Source organism: Mesoplodon mirus (genome assembly GCF_964341445.2).
Source record: "Mesoplodon mirus genome assembly, chromosome: 2".
In the NCBI taxonomy this organism is placed as follows: Eukaryota; Metazoa; Chordata; class Mammalia; order Artiodactyla; family Ziphiidae; genus Mesoplodon; species Mesoplodon mirus.
In genome coordinates, this window is record NC_138977.1 from 3,024,871 (window position 1) to 3,045,980 (window position 21,110).

Here is a 21,110-nt window from a genome sequence, read left to right on the forward strand (position 1 = left end):
CTGTATTTGAAGATTTTGTAGTTTGCATGTTTCCATGCTGATTTAGAGCATTGCTTTAGAAGTACTATTAACTTGAATCCTCAGAAAAAAGATGAAACTCGGTAGTTTGGAACTTAGTAGTCACTTTGCTCCGTCACTAATAACGTCTCTTCCACAGAAGTGTATTGTTACAGACACATGATTTGATTTAGCGTTTGCTTGAGTTGCAGAGCTCTATACTGTCCAGTTGAGGGCAGCTACTTACCAATTTAAAAGATGAGCTGAATGAGAATGCCACCACTTGGTATTTACCAAACCTTGGTATCTAGTGTAAAACACCACATTTAATATACAAGACTGCTTTAATTTTCATTCCGACTTTTACCATAAATAATTTCTTAAAAATGAAAAACTAGTTTTACTTCATAGTAATTTCTGCCCTTTCATAAGTAGTTTATATATATTTTAGTTTTGATTTTCCTAATCCAAATTCTTTTCAATTCCAATCTCCTCCCCCTCCCTTGCTTTAGGATCAGACTCCAAGAAGATTAGAGAGGTTCATAGCATCCTTATCTTCAAACTACCTACATGTAAATACATGTGATTATAAATTTCAATATAAAAGTGAAAACTTATTTTCAGTATGGTGATCTTTGTTAAGTGAAAGTCAAAATTGGAGTTGATCTGTTTGATTCATTTTTCTCTGCAGAATACGTTCCATTTGCGGAATGAAGTACGCTCTTCTAATTTTTCTCGATTGAAATAACACATAGTTTAAATTACATCTTCTGTGTGGTATCAAGAAATGAATTTGGAGGGGTTAATTAACTAACTGATTCAAAGATATCACTGAGACAATTCTTTTGAGAATAAAGAATGTCTACCTAAAACTATATGTAATACTAACAAAGTGACCCTGATAGTAACTTGGAGAGGGGGCATTCTACAGGAGCTGCCTCAACAAAGGGATTTTTCTAATAAGGAGAAACAGACACAATATGACTGAAGGTTATGTTATACAAAAAAAACAAAAAAAACAAATTAGACTTGTGTTAAGGAATAAAGTGAGCACCAGAAGAGATGCTGAGATTAGAATGAGGCTAGAGACATTCATTCTGCAAGGTAGTAGTCTAGTGGGGCCGTAGACATCCTTATCTCAGGTATCAGTCTCACCTTGTTGTACTGTATCAACTTAACAGATTTCCAGTACCCTCTCTCCTATCCCTAGATCTCTGTTGGGTTTTTTCAGTGGTTATGGTTGTATTCTTAGTCATTTACTTTTTTACTAAAACAATTTTTGTATTGTGATTAAATACCCATGACATAAAATTTACCATTTTAACCATGTTTAAGTGTACAATTCAGTAGCATTAAGTACATTCACAGTGTTGTGCAACCGTTACCACTATCCATGTCCAGAAGTTTTTATCTTTTCCAGCAAAAATTCTGTACCCATTAAACACGAACACCTCATTCCTTTCTCCCCCGAGCCCCTGGCAACCACCATTCTACTTTCTATGTGTAAATTTAACTACTCTAGGGACCTCAGATAAGTGGAATCATACAATATATATCCTTTTTTGACTGACTTATTTCACTTAGCATTATATCTTCAAGGTTCATCCATGTTGTGTCAGAATCTTCTTCCTTTTTAGGCTGAATAATATTCTGTTGTATGTGTATGTACCACATTTTTTTACCCATTCATCCATTATTGGTTACTTAAGTTGTCTCCACCTCTAGGCTGTTGTGAATAATGCTGCTATGAACATGGTTGTACAAATATCTGTGTGAGCCCTGCTTTCAATTCTTTGGGGGTGTATATCCAAAAGTGGAATTGCTGGATCACACAGTAATGTTTTGAGGCCTCTCCATATTTTCCACAGTAGCTCTGTCCATTTTACATTCTTACCAACAGTACACAAGGGTTCCAGTTTCTCCACGTCGTTGCCAACACATATTTGTGTGTGTCTGTGTTTAAATAATAGCCATAATAATGGGTGTACAGTGTGGTTCTGGTTTTGATTTGCATTGCCCTAATTATTAGTGAAATTGAGCATCTTTACATGTACTTATTGGTCATTTACATATCTACTTTGGAGGAATTCAGTTGTTTACTTTTGTGTAACTAAAAATGTCTTCTCTGCTTAATGATTCTGCATTTTCAACTACATTTTAAATTGTGATATCAGAGAAAGGTGTACTTTAAGAAAGTAGCATCATGGTAGGACTAGGGGTATTTCTTGTGTGTGGATTGACTTCCCAGCAACCCACTTCGTGTATTTAGTAAGACAGATCTCACCAAAGTCAAAGAAGAGACCACCCATTTCTGACATTCTCCTTTCTAACTCTCTCCGTATCACATTCTAAATTCCCACTCATAAAAATCCATAAAAGCAGGTGGAAGGAGAGGTAAGTGAGATGACTGGCTGTTGGAAGAAAAAAATAGAATGGAAGGAGAGAACAAACATTAGCTGAATATTGTGAATGGATAGTTCACATCTATTATCTATCTATTAAAACTACTATCAATTCTCACACTAGGCTTTTTTTAAATCATCATAATGTTCTAGTTCATGGGCTTGGAAATGAAATGTAGCATAAAGATTAATTAGCATGGCATAAGTAGTTAATTTAGGGAAATATTTGAGATAATTCCGAAAAAGTGAGTGGGGCCACTTTGAGGAGAGTCTTCATCTCCAAACTTTATCTTAGGCTTTGGGGAACCATTGAAAGTTCTTGAGGAGTGTATTGTACACCCCATTCCGTCTCCATGTTTTGGGAAGACGTATCTGACTATGGTATGTTCAAGAAATGAAGCCCTAAGGATTTGTGATGAACTGGTTAGTTATTATTCATTTTACTTTAATTACTTCCCAACACGGGTTACATTTATAAATACTTGGGTTTTTAAATATATTTAATCAGTCACATTACTGTTATACTTTCAAGTGAAATCACTAAATGTTTCAGAATTGTAGAGATTGCAGTGAAATTTGCAAACAACTAAAATGTCTCCTGGTAAAATTAACCTGCAGTGCATATTAATAGCTATTGAGAGCTAGAGTTGATTTAATGTCTTAGTTTGAGATAAAGACTGGTACATATGGAAGAGGAAAAGAGAGCATGCTTAAGACAAAACACTTGAAGATATAGTGCTCATTCTGAATATATCTAAGATAGAACAAATATACGTTTGTATTTTTTGAGCATGCATAAATGCTGTCCTTAAATTTGAAGCACGATTCGAAACACTCCTAAAATATTAATGCTGATATTTGGGTAAGGAAGACTTAATAAATATTCAAGAGAAAATACAATGTTTATGTTTTGGATTTTTGTAAAGACAAGTTTACTTTCACTTTCTAGGGAATACCTAGGTTAGTCACTGGAGACGCTTTCAAAGGGACCCCGTAGCACAGCCCTGCTTTGGTTGTCTTCGCATTACTGACTTTGTATGGGAGGTTCACCAGCTGTTTGACTGGCAGGAGCAGGAGCTTTCACTTCAGTAGTTTATAACTCCTGGCTATTCTAGGATAGTTTGCACTTCACCAAGCCTCAGACAGGTCAGGACATTTGGTAGGAGAAGGTTGAAAGACAAAAGCAGCAGGCCTTGGGTTCTCAGCCTTTTTTTTAAATTAGAAAGTTATATTTTAATTTGGTGGTTAGAGTTTTTAGTAATGTGCCTGTATTACATGTAGAGAGTATTCATCAGCCAAGAGGAGTTTTAAAATGTCAAAACCGGGAAAAGCTACTCTAAACCATGGCTTGGTTCCTGTTGATCTTAAAAGTGCAAAAGAGCCTCTACCACATCAAACCATGATGAAGATATTTAGCATTAGCATCATTGCCCAAGGCCTCCCCTTTTGTCGAAGACGGGTAAGTCTCACACATTTGAAAAATAGGAGTATTTATTTAAATGAACTACTTCTGCCTCTTTTGGTGAGGAAATGGTTCAAATTTCAATTGGATTTATAACTAAAACTATCAGTGCATTATGTAGCCAGTGAAAACTTCTGTAAGTGATAGTTTTAATAGTATGATAGAGAGCCTTGAGGGCAAGGTTACCTAATGCACCGTTTTGTGTCTCTCATTTATTTTTATGCTATTAGAATTCTTTAAACTTACTTAAAATTGGTAAATTTTAAAAGTATGTTTTGAAATATGTCGGCAAATACTAACACCCCAAATGTGTCATTTTTATTTTGTGGGAAAAGTAAAAAGCTGGTGGTGTGGTCCTTATACGTGATAATCAAAGCATTGAGCTCTCTTACAAAGTTTATCTGCCAATTTAAGCTAGATTGTTTTTAAATCACTCTTTCTTAAATTCAGACCTAACATAATAGAGATGTTACTTTTTGCTGTTATATGAAATAAAAATAGCATGCTATGGTGTGGCAGTTACGATACAGTTTATATATAGACAATTCTGAAGTAACATTTTGTAGAACTTGTGCTAATCTATAATCAGGTTATGATCCTTTGGATGTTTTTGGGGATGACGTTCTCCTCCTCGCCAGACTTGGACCCTGTTAATATGAACAGTTTTGTTGTATTTTCTGTGTTACTTGGTATTACCATTTTGAACGATTAACTAGAGTGATGTATTTTTAGATCTACAACATGTTTAGGATCCTGAACACGTTAAACCAAACAATACCTGTTGGAGATTCACTGAGTGTTTTTATATATCACTGTTATTAGTGTGTTTAGTTCCTTGTACCAACTCGCCCCCACCCCCGCTTTTTTTTTTTTTTTTACTAAAAGGGAAACATTCTATTAAACAAGTAGGTTAACTTAACAACACCTGAAAAATATTTCTCCTCTTTTGTGAACAAAATCTTCTATTTGCTTGGACTTAAATAGCCTTTGTAAAAATATGTTTTCTAAGTACCTTAGTTCTTTTTGAATTGTTCCTACTTCTACTCCAATAAATGGTAGCCATGTTGAAAAACATTTTGAGTAAGTTTTAAATGTAATACAATTTAAACATTGAAAATAGAATATAAATATCTCTGTCACCCACTTACTTTCTTCTTAACTGTGTTTTCAGAAAGTGTGTCTTTTATTTTGTCTTCTGTCACTTTGTCGCTTTTATAACTTCTGAATGAGGTCACTGCTCTGATTTAAACATTTACACAGAGGCCTCTAGTAGCTTTAAGGTCATTAATAAACTAATTTATTATTTTAATACTTCTGTAAAAAAATAACAATACAAGTAAATTTTCAAATTAAGGAGAAGAAGTGTGAGTTTTTAAAATGAAGGGGTTAAGATCTTAACAAGATAATTTTGTTCTTGTTGAATATTTCTAATAAACTTAAGTACAGTTTATAGCAGATTATTCATTATGTCACACTGTATGTTTTCTATCTGTATCTTCTTTACAAGTGCATGAAACTTAAAAGGCTCAGGAGCAGATTCTATAAGAAAAATTAATAGAGAACTTAAGGGCTTTCTTTGAGGGTTTCCTAGGGTCACTATTCAGTTTGACTTTTCTAGGTTACTGTTATGTTAAATTATAGCCTGGCATTTGTAATTATAGAAGAGGACTAAATGCAAAAAATAAAATTCAAACTAGAACATACGGGGAAGATAGATAACAAAATTAACACATTCAGTTTTAGACTGCCTGCCAATAATTTACTATTGTATAACTCATTGACTCTGACTACTAGAAATATTAGAGGGATCATGTAATTATATCCTCTCCCCTCCTTTTTGCAACTGGTTAATTTAGGTAGCTTTAAATTGATTCACATGTTCTTTGTTGTTTTAACTTACTAACTTTCCCTTGGTGATGTTAATGATAGATACTTTTTAATATATTTTTTATCAAAGATTTTAAAGACTTTTGGTGTGATATGTAATTAATCACATTCTGTATCTAACATTCCAGTATATCTTTTCCATTAGGTATGTTTAGCCTCTTTCAATCAGAGTGTTATACACTGACAACAAGTGTACAGACTTCTCTATTTTGTAGGCCATTTTTATCCTTCCAAGTAGTGAGCTAATGTATAGTGAACTCTTACAAGACTGTATGTAGTCTTGGCCTATTAAAAGTTGAAAAACATGTTATTGCGCCTCCATCCATCATAGGTGTTGATCCATTTAATGTTTGCACAATAAAATAATTTTGAAAATTGTGAAAAATTCTTTAAAATAGTTGTCATAACTACAGCTTCAATTTATAGCTCTCGAAATGTTTTCAGGAAATTTATTTACCTCATTATTAAGTACTATTAGTAATGATAGTCTAATTTATTATTATGTAAATTATTCTAGCTCCTCATCAGAGATACTTTGGACTTAATACTAACAACAGTAAAGAAATAGCAATCTAGCTATTAACCAGTTACCGCCAATCAAAATGTTTTTAGTATTTAGGTCCTCATAGTTCATATAAGTCCTATAGGTAATTCTTAGCATCAGGAATATTTGAGAATATTACTTGAGTATATAACTTTTTATTCTAAAAGAACTGATCGTCCTTTAAAGGAAGAGAATATTTACAGGAAAAACTTACTTAGTCTATAAAATCACCGGAAAATTGTTTTATTTTTCTTTGAAATTGGAATACCTAGTTATGGTAATACTGTATTTCCTAAATCCTAAGACACATTATTTTTCTACATTTTAAACATATGTAAAATTAGCGTACGTCTGGATGGAATTTCATAGCTTAGCTGGCAGCATTTTTTTCTTTCTAGTGATAAGAGAAATAATATCTTACAATTAATAATAGTATGTTGAAAGAAATGTCATTAAAATGTTTAAATTTCATTTATTAACTCATTTTTGTTTGGAGACTTTCAAGCATTGACAATATTCTCTTAAAGTTATTCTTCAATGTTACTATTTTGGTAGAAATTTCCAAACGACATGCAATCTTGGTTATGTATATAGGGCTTTTAAAGATATCTGGTTGACTGTGTTGGTTTATAGAAGGAAAATGTTTTTAGAGTGCCTTTATATTCTTGGGTTTGTACCACCGACCGATTGTGTAGCATAAGCATCAGCAACAGAGCTAAGAGAATGGGGTAGAGCTGCTGGTGGGAGCAGCAGGGAGGCGTGGCTGGAGCAATGTGGTACAAGGACTTGTTCACCCGAAACCCAAGAGCTCAGGTAACAATGAAATGTATGACTAGATTTCTGATAGTTGAAAACAATTTTGTACTGGTTATATTCCATAGCCAGTTCTGTTTAAAGTACCATATTTAAAATAATCTTTCTTTAAAGTGAAAATAGAAGTAAAATTGAAATAGAATATTTGAGTCATTTGAGAAAATATTTGAGTTAATATCACTCCTGTGTATTGTTATCTTTGAGGGTTAGCTTAAGTCAGGGGTCCACAAACTTTTTCTGCAAAGGGCCAGCAGTTATTTTATACTTTGTGGACCAGATAGTCACTGTTAGAACTATTCAGCTCTGCCATTGTAGCATGAAAACAGCTGTAGGCAATACTTAAAGGAGTAGTTGAATGAGCATGATTGTGTTTTAATAAAACTTTATTTACAAAACAGTGAAATACAGATTTTTATGATTACAGTAATACTATAGTAAATCTTCTTGTGCATGTATCTTTTTGCTTGAACATAAGTTTCAGCTAACAGTAAATTTTTAGAAAGAGATTGTTAGAGCCATAACCTTTCATTTTCTTTAAAAACGCTCATTCTCTCTTCTAATTCTTTTGTAGCTATATAGAGAAAATTTTTTATGTATATAATCACTAGCATTTTAACATACTGCTTTTTTTTTTTTTTTTTTTTTTTTTTTTTTGCGCTACGCGGTCCTCTCACTGTTATGGCCTCTCCGGTTGCGGAGCACAGGCTCCAGACGCGCAGGCTCAGCGGCCATGGCTCACTGGCCCAGCTGCTCCGTGGCATGTGGGATCCTCCCGGAACGGGGCACGAACCCGTGTCCCCCGCATTGGCAGGCGGACTCTCAACCACTGCGCCACCAGGGAAGCCCAACATACTGCTTTTTAATTTTCCTTCTCGATGTACAGTAGTAGCATAATAATGCTATTAATAATTGCTCTTATTTTAAAAGGACCTACTATATATTCTAGGCATTGTCCAGCTATTTTGTATATTTTAAATAATTCTTAAATGATTTAAACGTTTGTTAAGTACTGTAAGTTAGGTATTATCTCCACTCAGTAGACTAGAAAGCTGAGGCCCAAACAAAAACCTCTCCCCAGTTTTCTTGGTAAATAGTAAAGCTGGTATTTAACCTCAGGACTCTAATGCTGCAAGTAGTAGCCATTCTCTTTCTACTATGTTTTGTGACCTTTGCTTATGAACTTAACTTTTTTCAACTACTGTTATATTCATATTTTGGTGGGTAAACCTGGGAGCCTATCATTGTTGACATTGTTTCTTTGAGAAAATTCAAAGATTCAAATAATTGAACTACAAATAACTTTTGGTAGCATGTTACATTTATAAATTTAGGATTTTTTGTGTAATCTCTTTCAAGATGTTTCATTTGTAAATTTATCCCACAGATGATGCAATGATTATAGTGATAAAAAACTAGAAATATTCAAACAGTATGCATGTTTGTAGTCTTTCTGTAAGCTGAGGGATGATACCTGTTAAAGAAAAAATTATTCATGAACCTTGTCAAGATCGTAAGACAGACTTTATTCAAGGGGACTGTCATGATGTGTATAGGGACTGCTACAAGGGAAGTTTGCAGTAGGGGAGATAGATTAGGCTCAACTGTTAATAGAACAAAGAAAAGTGAGAATTTATGGCCAAGGAGCAGCATGGGGTTCAGTGGGTAGATAATTTCTAAGAGGAAGCATCGGGGTAAAGGGGGGCGGGTGCTCTGGTTAAATGAACTTAACCAAGGTGGTCAGAAATCCCCTGGGGGATGGTGGAGGATGGCGAACCCAACAGATATGGAGAGGGTGACCAGGTACCACAGGTGATCGACATCAAGGGCAGGGAATTCTGGTTAGACTGATTTAGCAGGATTCTTGCTAAAATTTGGTTCCTGAGAACATGCCGAAGGACAGGTCCTATGTGAAAAAGAGCTCAGGAGCCTGACTAGAGTTTGGTTAAGGAGAGAATCGTTGTCATACCTCAGGGTCTGTGTTTGGTAGGAAACAACTCAGAACAGGGTGTCTGACAGATTAACCATCCTCAAACTGCAGTGCAGTACCACTCTCATCAGTTTGTTTATTTAGTACTTTTGACTATGATGACAGAAATTAAAAACAGCATTATAACTCTCTTAGCTTCAATACTATCTTGGATTCAAGTTTTTTCTTTATTGTTGAACTATTGATGATACTAATTAAAAAAACCCTATATTCAAAATTTTAATCTCATTCAGGCATAATCTATTCTGTTGTTTTTGTGTGTATAATCTTCAGTTAGTTCAAGCTATATATAATTATAGTCTATTAAGCTCCTTTAATAGACTTTTCAGCAAAGGTCTGCCAGTTTTATCAAACAGTTGTAATGTCTTTGTTTCAAAAAACAACCTCTCTAATTATTTATTCTACAATAAAATTTTCACTTGTAGGAAGATTTTATAATCCATCATAAATTCTGTTGGTAAAGCAAATTTGTGAGTTATTACCTTACTGAATTTAATAATTTGATAATTCCCTAAATTCCGAGTTGAATTATGATATAGAGAATTTTTATTTTCTTCCAGTAGTTAATATCTTTTACTTCGGTTTATAAAAATTAGACATGCTCAGTATGTAAAATGCAGAAGAAATGTTTCTTTACGTTTTCCTAAATTATCAGTAATTCCACTGCTCAGAAATAACCACAGTAAAAATTTTAAGTAAATAACTCTTTAAACAAAATCGATACTTTAATCCATTTTTCATATATTGCTAGTAGTCCCCCATGGCTATAGTTATTCAAAAGTGTATAATCTGCCAAATGAATGTGTCATCATTTTCTAACTGCTGTTGATTTGGTCAGTGACCTGCTCTGAACTTTTTTATACATAAATCTTTAACATCTCTATATACATTTTTCTAGAAGTAGAATTACTGGGTCAAGGAGTGTGAATTTTTTTAGATTCTTAATAAATACTGCTAAATTGTTTTCCAGAAAGATTGTACCAAATAAAAAACAGCACTAGGGACTTCTAATGTTGTTTAATAAGAGAAAGAAATCATATTTTAAGCAAATTTATTCCTACCATGGCAAAGTTTTATGGATTTTACTTAGTTGATACGATATCATTATATTTCTGTGTTTATTGTTCTAGGTTTTCTATTGAAGGAATTTTTTTTTCGTTTTGAGAAAATAATGATATGTGTTTATACTTACAACTTCATTAGGAAAATATATAAATAGATCAAGAAATTATTTGTTGTTCATGGTGATTTCTTAAAATAATACTTTCTGGAAAATAATGTTTGCCATAAACCTGTCACCAGTATTATTTTCAACTATAATTTTCTTCTACTCTTCCCATAGTTTTAAAACTATTATCTCTGTTTTTATCTAAACAGATGACCCATGTATATAGTTTTATAATTTATCATTGATTTAACACATTTTTACTGTGTCTTATGGTTATCTCAGTTTTTGTCATCTTAGTTTATACTTTTACATTTCTGAGTTTTAGTGTGTTGTTTGTACAGTTTAAATGACAGCTTCTCCAAAAGTATATTGCTATTAATAATCTTTACTACAGGAGTACTTCTCATGCTAGCAAAAGCAGCTGCCAGAAATACTTGCCTATTTCTTAAAGCACTACAACTTAGTCTTACATTTCTGACATAGCTTTGCCTTTTGCCCCAATCCAGGTTTACCTTTTATTTTTATTTTTTAATTCTAGTCTAGCTATGATTCATTCTCATTTAAAATAGTTGTAGCAAGTCTCCCATTCTAAAATGCCTTGATGCCTGAAAGGCATTTCATGAAACTCAACATTTGTTTCATGGAACTCTTAGCCAAGAGGAAATAGATGGATATTTCCTTAACATATAGAAATATGAAACCTTTAAAAAGCCAGTATCATGTTCCCCTCCCCCATACTAATCTATTCAGTATCTGCCAGTTACATTTGTGCCTCTTTCTCCAAATCCTTTCTGTGACCTCACAATCTAGCTTGTCTCTCTGGTTGGAACCTTCCTCCTGGCACTGGTTGCATGTACCGTTGTCCTCATCCATTAGTGGAACGTTTTGTAGTTGTTGCAATTACCTTTGGCCCTTAGACATATATGTACTGCTCAGTGGTGTTATTTGACAGCTTCATTTAGTTATCTTGTTTCCTCAGTTGAGGCTATGAACTCTTAGAACTTCAGAAATTATCTCTAACATCTTTTCATGCTCCCAGTGATGTGCAAGAGAAGGTTAGTGTAAATATTTGTTGAAGCTTTTGTTAAGTTTGGAAAATTCTTTAAGGAGTTTTTGTACTGTTAGAATATGGCATGTTTTTGTTTACTAAATGTTTTTGAATGACTGTGCAGCTGTGATTTTGAATATTTCATTTTCTAAATATAACTAAATTCAGATACAGTTTGACACTTAATTTTAAAAGTAATTACTACTTAGCAGTTCCGAAAACGAAGGAGAAACAAACAGGGTGTACTCATTTAGATGGCACTTTTGAGAGTCTACAGTAGCCAGACAAGTCAGAAAATGCTAAAATAAAAATTAGTACAATACTTCGGAGAGAAGGAAGAACAGGGTTGTGCTATGAGCAGGTTTGGAGGGAGATTTTAATAGTTTTGCCTGATTTTTTTTTTTTTTTTGAGTAAACTAAAATGTGGCTTCCTAAAGTTTTTTTCCACAGATATATTCCATTGGAACTTGGGAAAAAATTGGCATTTTCAGGTCATCTGATATCTTTTATTGTCACTACTTATTTTATCAATAAAGGAATTAACTAGTTACCACATATCAGGTCATTCTATTTTTGATCCTCTGAGTTTCTTCTTAAGAATGTTTCATACATCATGCATAAACATGAGTAAACAGAATATAAATTGTAAATTTTCTTCTGGTCTTATTTTCTGTACTGTGCAAGGCGGTGGCTGTAAATAAAAAGGTGATGATTCTTCCTCTCTGCCTGTGGACATACAAAAATGAAAATTACAATCTGTTAAGCATTTAATAGGTAGTGGTAAAACCACAAACAAACCCTTAGACCAAAGGATAATTGCTTTAAATGGACCCATATACAAAGTACTGTGGGAGCATGAGAGGGCCACCCAAGTCTCAATTCAGATGGCTCAGGAAAGGCTTCACAGTAACTTTAAATGAAAACGTGAAGGATGTTTGCTAAGCAGATGATCAGAGAAGTTATGGACAGAAGGAACTTGTATTATTGCTTGGTCTCACATCTTGTTTTTTTCACATTAATTATACTGCTGCAAAATTATTCACTTATATCTGGATATGAAGTTTATTAATAGTAGTAACAGCCCCAAAATATGTATTAAGGACTTAGAACAGAGTTGGGAACTTTTCTAGAACCTGTAGGTATAACAGTAAAGTAGATGGACAAAGGCCATGCTCTCATGGAGCTTAGATTCTAATTTAGGGAAACAGAAAAGTAACTGTTAATGCTAATGTTTTGATGATGATAAAACAGGGTAGCAGTATATAATAGAGTCTAACTTGGGATACAGGGGAAACACTATTCTAAGTATTTTCCACATATGAGCTCAATTAATCCTTAAAATAACCTCATGAAGTAGATTGCATTATATTATCCATATTTTATAGATGTAGAATCAGAGGTGTAGGAAGTTTAACTAACTTGCCCTAGAGCTAGTAAATGATGGAGCTAAGATTCTAACCTAGGTGTCTGGCTCCAGCATCATAAACAGTGTGGTGTACTGACTTGGGTAAGGGTTTGTTGAGTGAATGGATCCTCAGTTTCCAAATATTTCAAGGTTAACTTTTGCCATGTAATCCTGGATTTTTAAATACATAATTCATACTTTGTTTTCACAATTTATGAAGACCTCAATATCTAATTACTGATAACATTGCTTTCTAGATGTTTTTGTCATCAGGTGATGTCATAGTATTAGGTTGTGCCTCAGTTGTCAGATACTAACGCAAAGCAAATTATAACATGATTTGTAAATCTACAACTACAGCATAGAAATAACTGCTCTGAATTGTTATCCCTTTTGTTGATAGTTAATCTGTACAAATAGTATAGTAATTTTAACATCACAGGGCAAGGCTATTTAAATTTGTAGGTTATATTTTACAGAAACTAAATATTAAGACTTGGAGTATGGGAGACAGATGAAAAATATGCTAAAAATAAACTTGTTACAAAGCTTCTGGCTGGGTAAACAAGTATGAAATAAATCCACGGTCCCTTGTCTGCAAATCAGGAGTCCAGTAAGCCCTGAAAACCAAGAAGTGTTTTAACAAGTTGGCCAAACCTAACCCTAACTAACTTAAGACAGTCACTTTTATTGTTTATCTGAATACTTGTATATTTTGCTGCAGAAATGTTTGTACGTGATGTACTGGAAGTGTTCTGCCATACGCTGTATATGTACCATATTACCCTTCTAAACTCCAGAAGTTTTGAAGTCAGGAGCACGGCTTTCTCCAAAATTGCGGAGTTAACTGCAGACCTTTGAGTTTTATAGGTATCATCTACATTCAGAAATGGAATACACTTTGAAATGTCAAAGTAACCTAAGCCTTATCTTAAGTCTCTTAGGTACATTCATATTTAACTGCTTTAAAACATACATTACATAAATGAATACCTAAATTTTATTAACCTAGTTATAGGCAGCTCAATATAGTATGATAATAGTTCAGAGCGTCTATATTATTTTTCTTCAGTGACTAAAGGCAACTCATGCTATCAGATAGATACTTTAAATGAGGAATGAGAACTGCAACAACTTTTAAAATTTTTCTCAGTATTTCCGTGGAATATTAACACCGCTAAATTAATTTTAATTCTGCTAATATGTATTAGGCGTATACATACTCCCTGCTTGTGATGCTAATGTAACAAAGATGAATAAGGCAGAGACCTTCCCTTAAGGAGGCCACTGACGCTTTTCTGTCTCTGACTTATTGTCACCATTCCATGATATTCTCGTGATATCAATCATAGGAACATGAATTAATTAATCCATTCAACAAATAAGCATCTACTAATTGCCAGGCACAGTTCTAGATACATTATTGAACAAAACAAACAACAAAAATTCTACCTTTTTAATAATTTAACATTTTGGTGACCCTGAGAATTCCACCTAGGCGTGGAGAGTGTGTTTGATCTGCTCCAGTATCTACAGTGTTTCATCAGACTCCTTTATTCAGTTGTACACTTTTCATTTCCAAGTCAACTGGTGATCATTTGTAGTTTATAGTTTCTCCATATGTATATAAGGATACCTCCATACACATGCCTGCATATGCAGACACTCTACCTGACTTGATAGGATTATTTTGGTAACTTAAGTGAAATGTATTGATAGTAAAATCTACAAGTTTTCAAATACTGTTAGGTAGCATCCAGTATATTATATTATTTTGAGGCTCTGAAAGATTAAATATGATTCCATATTATTTCATTTTTCATGTTCTTGCCAGAAAACTTTAGTCTTTAATATCCTATCAGGTCCACCATAGTGATTTCTTTCTGGATCGTACCTGGGTCAGAATTAGAGTTCTTGGCCCTATCCCTGACTTGTTGTGGAAAGTAGCATAAATTAATGTGTCTCACATATAAATCAGTTAAATAATGGTAGATTAATTGCGGTAGATGCAAATAATGATAGATATAATTTTTAAAATGTAGGATTTTTAAAATGTGATGTAAGTTTTACTATAGACATAATACCAGAAAGGACTACCATTTGTGATAAAAGCAATGACACTCATATTTCCTTTTACAAAGACCTATTGATGCAGCACATCTCTTTATTTACATATATAGTGCTTTCTTCCTACAATGTGTAAACGGTGAAATAATTACAGTAGATTTTTAAAAAGTAAATCTGGTATTAGATAAATAAAAGTTTCTGTTGTGGTTTTGGTAGTACCTATGTATATACGTGTTTATGTATATACATTTATGAGCTTTATAGAAATTTTTTTAGGTCTGGGGGAAACAATTCAACGGTTAGTATTTCTCAAACATTAATATATAAACATTGATCCCAGAAGCACATAGGTGACTAGCTATTTGTTTATGGTTACTTTATGATATCTTCATGTAAGGTTGGGGAAATCTGTTTTGAGAGAAAAAAATATAATGTTGGATGAAATTCTCTTATCTTAAATTTCTTCTCCTTGCTAGTATTGAAAGTGAAAATTGAAACTTGTGGGTTATTCCTATTTTTAACTACCTTTTTATGTATGGGTGATTTCATATCATTCACTTGGGAACAATTTGAGCTTAAAGAGCTTTTCAATAATCCACAGAAATCTCTACATTATCACTTTAGATTTTGAAATGTCATTGTTACTACTAGTTTGAACATGTAGGGGCAGTGTAGTACTGTTTTTGTAAATCTCATCTGAATTTGTGGGTTTTTTAAATCTGTAAGTGTTCTTTGAGGAAATACAACTTACATCTTACTTTTTAAGGGATGATTGGTGCTGTTTTATTAAGTTGGAACTATTCTTTCAATTCAGGTTCTTTATATATATATATATATATATATATATATATATGTAAAATACAAAGCTTTTATATTATAGAAGCTCATGGCCCTAATTTATATTTGAAGTCAAGGAATATGTTAAGCTAGTTAACAGGGAAAATGCATTTTTATAGTTAGACAATAAAAACGAGAACAAGTGGATTCATGGAAATGCTAAAATCAGTGCAATTTTGCTCTTATTCATTCTGTACCAACCTTTCAAAATGAATGTTTAATCATGAGAATTTTTAAAATTTAGTCTTAATTTTTCAACCTGACAAGTAAAGAGATTCCTAAGCAGTCTTATTTTAAGATTCTTTAATTGGTAAATAATTTTTTTAGTATCAAAATGATTAAGGGTTTTTACAAAATTTATGGTAGCTTTTTTTTTTCCACGTAAAGTGATGTACACTTAATAAAAACACAACTGAGCAGTTATCTCTTCTATCCATTCCATCTATTTATTCAATCTATTCAACAACTCCTATGAACCAAGGACTACTTTAGGCATTTGGAGTACAGTAGTGAATGAAACAGACCCAAATCTTTGCCCTTGTGGAGTTTATGTCAGGATGGCAGACTGTTTAAGAACATAGAGATAGAGTCAGTTAGACCTGGGGTTCAGTTTTTAGCTCCATCACTTACTAAGCCCCCTCTGTAGGGTGGCAATAATAGTAGTACCTACTTCACAGGGTAGTTTTATGGGTAAAATGAAATAACATAGAGAAAGTATGGTTATATAATAAGAACTTAGTAACTGTTACGAAGTCCACATAAGGCTTATTTAGATGTGTTGGTAAAAATGTAATTAATTCTCCTCATAGAATAGTACTTATTTCTTTCACTTACGGTTAATATTTTGAATATTTTTTCATTTTCAGTTTCTTCAGATTGTGAGAGAAAACGCATAACACCAATTTTGATAGTCATTTTTCTTAAAGTTTCCCGAATGACTGTTAATCTCTAAATGGAAAGATACTGCACATAAAAAATTAATGTGATTTGGATCTTCTTACATTATATAGAGTCATTCAGTGTGACTCTCATGTATATAAAAATTAACCCCAATATGTCTTCCTGAATTAAGAAAGTAACATGTGCCACTTAGTATTTTGTTTGGAGTTTCTCTGTTCAGAATAAATGTGTTGGTTTCAAATACCATTACATTTTTAGAAATTAAATTGCTATATAAGAATTAAAAACATAGTTTGTTGGCTCACATATTATGTTAGCAGCTAAAATGTCTAGGAAATAGTTTTCATTATGATTCTTAAGTTTGGACACCATTTCTTTCCCTGAAGGCCCCAAAATGAGTTAATTAAGAAATGAAATGTAACTTGTTAACATCTTTGAAAACTAGCTTGTCCAAATGGCACCTGGTATATTATTACTATATAGGAGTTGAGACTTAAAACATTTAAAGAAGTGATTCACAAGTCTTAACAAAAGTACTTAGAAATTTAGATCCTTCTTGGGTACCCTGTACTGCTTTTGGTTCTTTTTATTTTTTAATTATGTGGAAGACCCATGTTTAACACACACGTGCGTGCACAGGCACAAGCACACATCCCCCACATACAAACAAATAAAATTCTCATCACCACCCCCAACCCCCGTTTAACAGCTTATCTGCTATGTTCATGGGACAACCGCTTCATTGAGGGGAAGTTGTTGTTCTGCCGTTTTCATATTAGCTTTGTTATCATGCAGGATTTTCAGCTGCTCACACTCATTACCATACAGCTGGTATGTAGAGAAGGAAGCAAGCAGAAGTTGTACTGTCTACAAGAATAAGAAGCTCTCTTGCAGATGGGGTGCTGGCAGATGGGGCATGTGTTTGAACAGGTTTTACTAATGACAGAGTGCATTAAAAATCATTCTGAGAAAGTCTAAGGTCAGTGCCATGAATTCAGAGCTTGAGAGGTTGTTCAGCTTTTTGTAGACCTTTTTAGAATATTAATTAACTCTAATGCAAATAAGTAATAAATGGCCCAACCACAACCTCTTCCAAAATTTTTTTTTATCAGTTTTCCTTTTTTATTTTAGTATATTTTGTTTCTCTTTAATATAATTTAAAAAGCACTGACACTGTTAGCTAGCGTTTCTCATCATCTTGCACTGTATTTTGTAGTCTTCAAATATATTTACTTAACATTCCAGAGTATGTTTATATACAAAAGTGTTTTGTATACATGCTTTGAAATGTATACATGTATACATTCTTTGAGCGATGTAATAACATTCCTCAGTTTTGATATATGAGAGTATTTATCAGAAGATGAAAACCAAAGAGGATTTGGAAATCCATATGTGTAGTGTTGATTACTTTGAAGATTAAGATGAGGTATGTTCTATCTGCATTCAAAATTAGAAGTGGGGCTTCCCTGGTGACGCAGTGGTTGACAGTCCGCCTGCCGATGCAGGGGACACGGGTTCGTGCCCCGGTCCGGGAAGATCCCGCATGCCGCAGAGCGGCTGGGCCCGTGAGCCATGGCCGCTGAGCCTGCGCGTCCGGAGCCTGTGCTCCGCAACAGGACAGGCCACAGCGGTGAGAGGCCTGCGTACCGCAAAAAAAAAAAAAAAAAAAGAAGTGAATGGTATGCCCCCAAATGTATCTGTTGTTAAAATTATTACTTGCATATGTTTCATATTCACAAAACCAAAATGAATAAAGTAGTAATTGAAATATCTATCAATATTTTTTTAAAGATATTTCAGTGGGATCTTAGTTCTTTTGACCCTTTTCATTAAATGTAGTGTTTCTTGATACATCCTATCTCAGTGGGAGATGGTGATAAAGAGCAGGTAAAACAAAATAAAGCTAGGCAATTATAAGTAAAAATGCAATTTTCAATTTAATTTTAATGGAAATGGAACTCAGCCTGTTATTCTGTTCATAGGGATTAAGATATATATTGCCAAAGTTGTTTTTTAGTTATAATGCTTTTGGTAACTCTCAAAAACTTATATGCTGTAGATTTCCTGTCAGTAAAATTGAAGCACAAAAAAGCTATCTGTTAGGTTAATACCTATGAATCAATAGAATACTTGGTAAGTGAGATCTGTAGGAAATAGTGTACATTAAGTGTTGTTAAAACTGTATACTGCCTTTATCAGTAAAAGTTTATATTCTGTTGGGCATTTTTTTTTTTTTTTTTTTTTTTTTGCTGTACGCGGGCCTCTCACTGCTGTGGCCTCTCCCGTTGCGGAGCACAGGCTCCGGACGCGCAGGCTCAGCGGCCATGGCTCGCGGGCCCAGCCGCTCCGCGGCATGTGGGATCTTCCGGGATCGGGGCAGGAACCCACGTCCCCTGCATCGGCAGGCGGACTCTCAACCACTGCGCCACCAGGGAAGCCCTCTGTTGGGCATTTTTAAAGCTACAGGAAGTCCCAAACCAGGGTGGCTTTTAACAACAAAGACAATTGCATTTTCATTGCATATCAAACTGTATATTTTCTTCCAATTTAATTTATACTTGAACTGTGTAACTGATAAATATGTAGAAAATTTTATTACTTTTCCCTGAGGGGGAAAATATATAAACTATTATGAGTAATAATATGTATAGTACAATACTAAATAAGTGTGTGAAATGTATTGTTTACCTATTAATATTTTTCAGTTATTATTTCTGTACTTCTGTTATTGTGGACTAGAGTGTATCTACATTCTTAATTATCTCATACAAATGTTATTTATTGATACTCTGATATGTGCAAGACCTGTGTGAGGAGCTGAGATACAACGGAAATCAAACTAGACGTGGTCACTGCTTTTATGGAACTTCCAGTCTAATGGCGAAGAGAGACACATAATTAATGTGCACACATTGTGACAGGGTGTTGGGTTCAAGCACTGTGATTCACAGCTTTAAAATGGGGGGAGGTGGCTCTGCGAAGGAAAGTGGAGATGGCCTGTACACAGTTAATTCCCGTGTTTTTATCTCCAATCTAGACCGTTGTTTGAGCTCCAGAGCCAGTTGGAGCATGATATGAGTTGAGACCTGGATGTCTCAAAGACACCTCAAACCAAATAAGACTAAAAATGGAACTGGTGATCCTCCCTACTCTAGAAAACAAAGACAAACACTGACCTTGCTCAGTGTCCTCTGTCATCTTCCATCCAGTTGCATAAGTAAGAGACTTTGGTGTCATTGTTAATAACTAACTCCCTCTCCTTTATTTCCCATGACCAGTCTGTCACCAAATCCAATGAGTTTTATGTCCTAAATATCTCCTAACTCTTCACTTCTGTCCATCTGTAATGCACCTAGCTAGTCCAGGCCAACATTATCTCTTGCATGGTCTAATGGAATAGCTTCTTCCTCAGCCTCTCCACATCAACTCTCACTTACTTCCCCATTCTGCTCTTTTTTATTTTCTTCTTTTTAATTTTTATTGGAGTATAGTTGTTTTACAATGCTGTTAGTTTCTACTGTACGCAAAGTGAATCAGCTATATGTATACATATATCCCCTCTTTTCTGGATTTCCTTCCCATTTAGGTCACCACAGAGCATTGAGTAGAGTTCCCTGAGCTATACTGCAGGTTCTCATTAGTTAACTATTTTATACATAGTATCAATAGTATATATATGTCTATCCAATTTCCCAGTTCATCCCACCCCCCTTCCCCCTTGGTATCCATACATCTGTTCTCCGCATCTGTCTCTGTTTCTACTCCTCATTCTGTTCTTAACATTACATTCAGAATGATACTGCAAGAGGTATATCTGGGTCATGCCCTTCCCTTGACTGACTTTACTTTTCATTACTCTTATGGTAAAGACCAAAATCCTTTATGAGGTCTTGCGTAAGCTGGCCCTTCTCTACTTCTCTAGCCTCATCTTGCACCTGCCATAATACCTTTATTCTGTACACTGCAGCCCTATGGGTGCCCCTCCCCCGCCACAGCACAGCTTAGTCATTCCTTTAGAGAAGAGAAGCATTCTCTGAACCCCCAAACTAGGTCAAAACCTTAACGTTATGCATTTTTCTAACACTGTGTAGCATTTACTAGTTTCAGCTTTGCTCTGTTTTAATTGTTTATGCTTTCTCCCCTACTACACTGTGGACTCCAGTCATGAAGCTGAGACCATACTTAATTTAGCTTGTGTATAATAGGCAACCAAGTAAATGTTGAGTGAATGAGTGTCTGTGGGAGATTAAAATAACCATATAAATCTAAATTTGTTGTAATTGTGTATCTTACTTAGAATAAAGGTAGTTAGAGATAGTTGAAACAATAAAGTGTAGGATAGACTCATAGAGATATGCATGTATCAACAATGGTGTTTACTGCTAGAAAGTGATAACCACACATGGATCAAACTGACATTTCTTAAAGATGGATTGGCTCTTAGAAAAAGGTCATATGTGATGAAATTAAGAAACACGGCCAAAGTGATAGTCACATATTGAAGAGTATGTTCTGTATGTACTCAGATGGAAAAGTGCTCTGTGTGTGTGTGTATGTATATGCACACTCACGTACACATTACTTAGTTAA

General features: G+C 34.1%; 1 protein-coding gene across 7 annotated transcripts in view; it reads left to right on the plus strand.

The window, feature by feature from the left end:
* Window positions 1-21,110, plus strand: part of FBXW7 (F-box and WD repeat domain containing 7) — a 209,254-nt gene that overhangs the window by 143,543 nt on the left and 44,601 nt on the right. The window contains exon 1 of one of the 7 annotated variants that reach the window (XM_082605575.1): window positions 3,670-3,858. The exons of the other annotated variants lie outside the window; for them this stretch is intronic. Coding sequence (XP_082461701.1) covers window positions 3,712-3,858 — 147 coding nt within the window. The 5' untranslated portion in view covers window positions 3,670-3,711. Of the gene's footprint in view, window positions 1-3,669; window positions 3,859-21,110 lie in introns of those variants that run through there. 7 annotated transcript variants of the gene reach the window in all.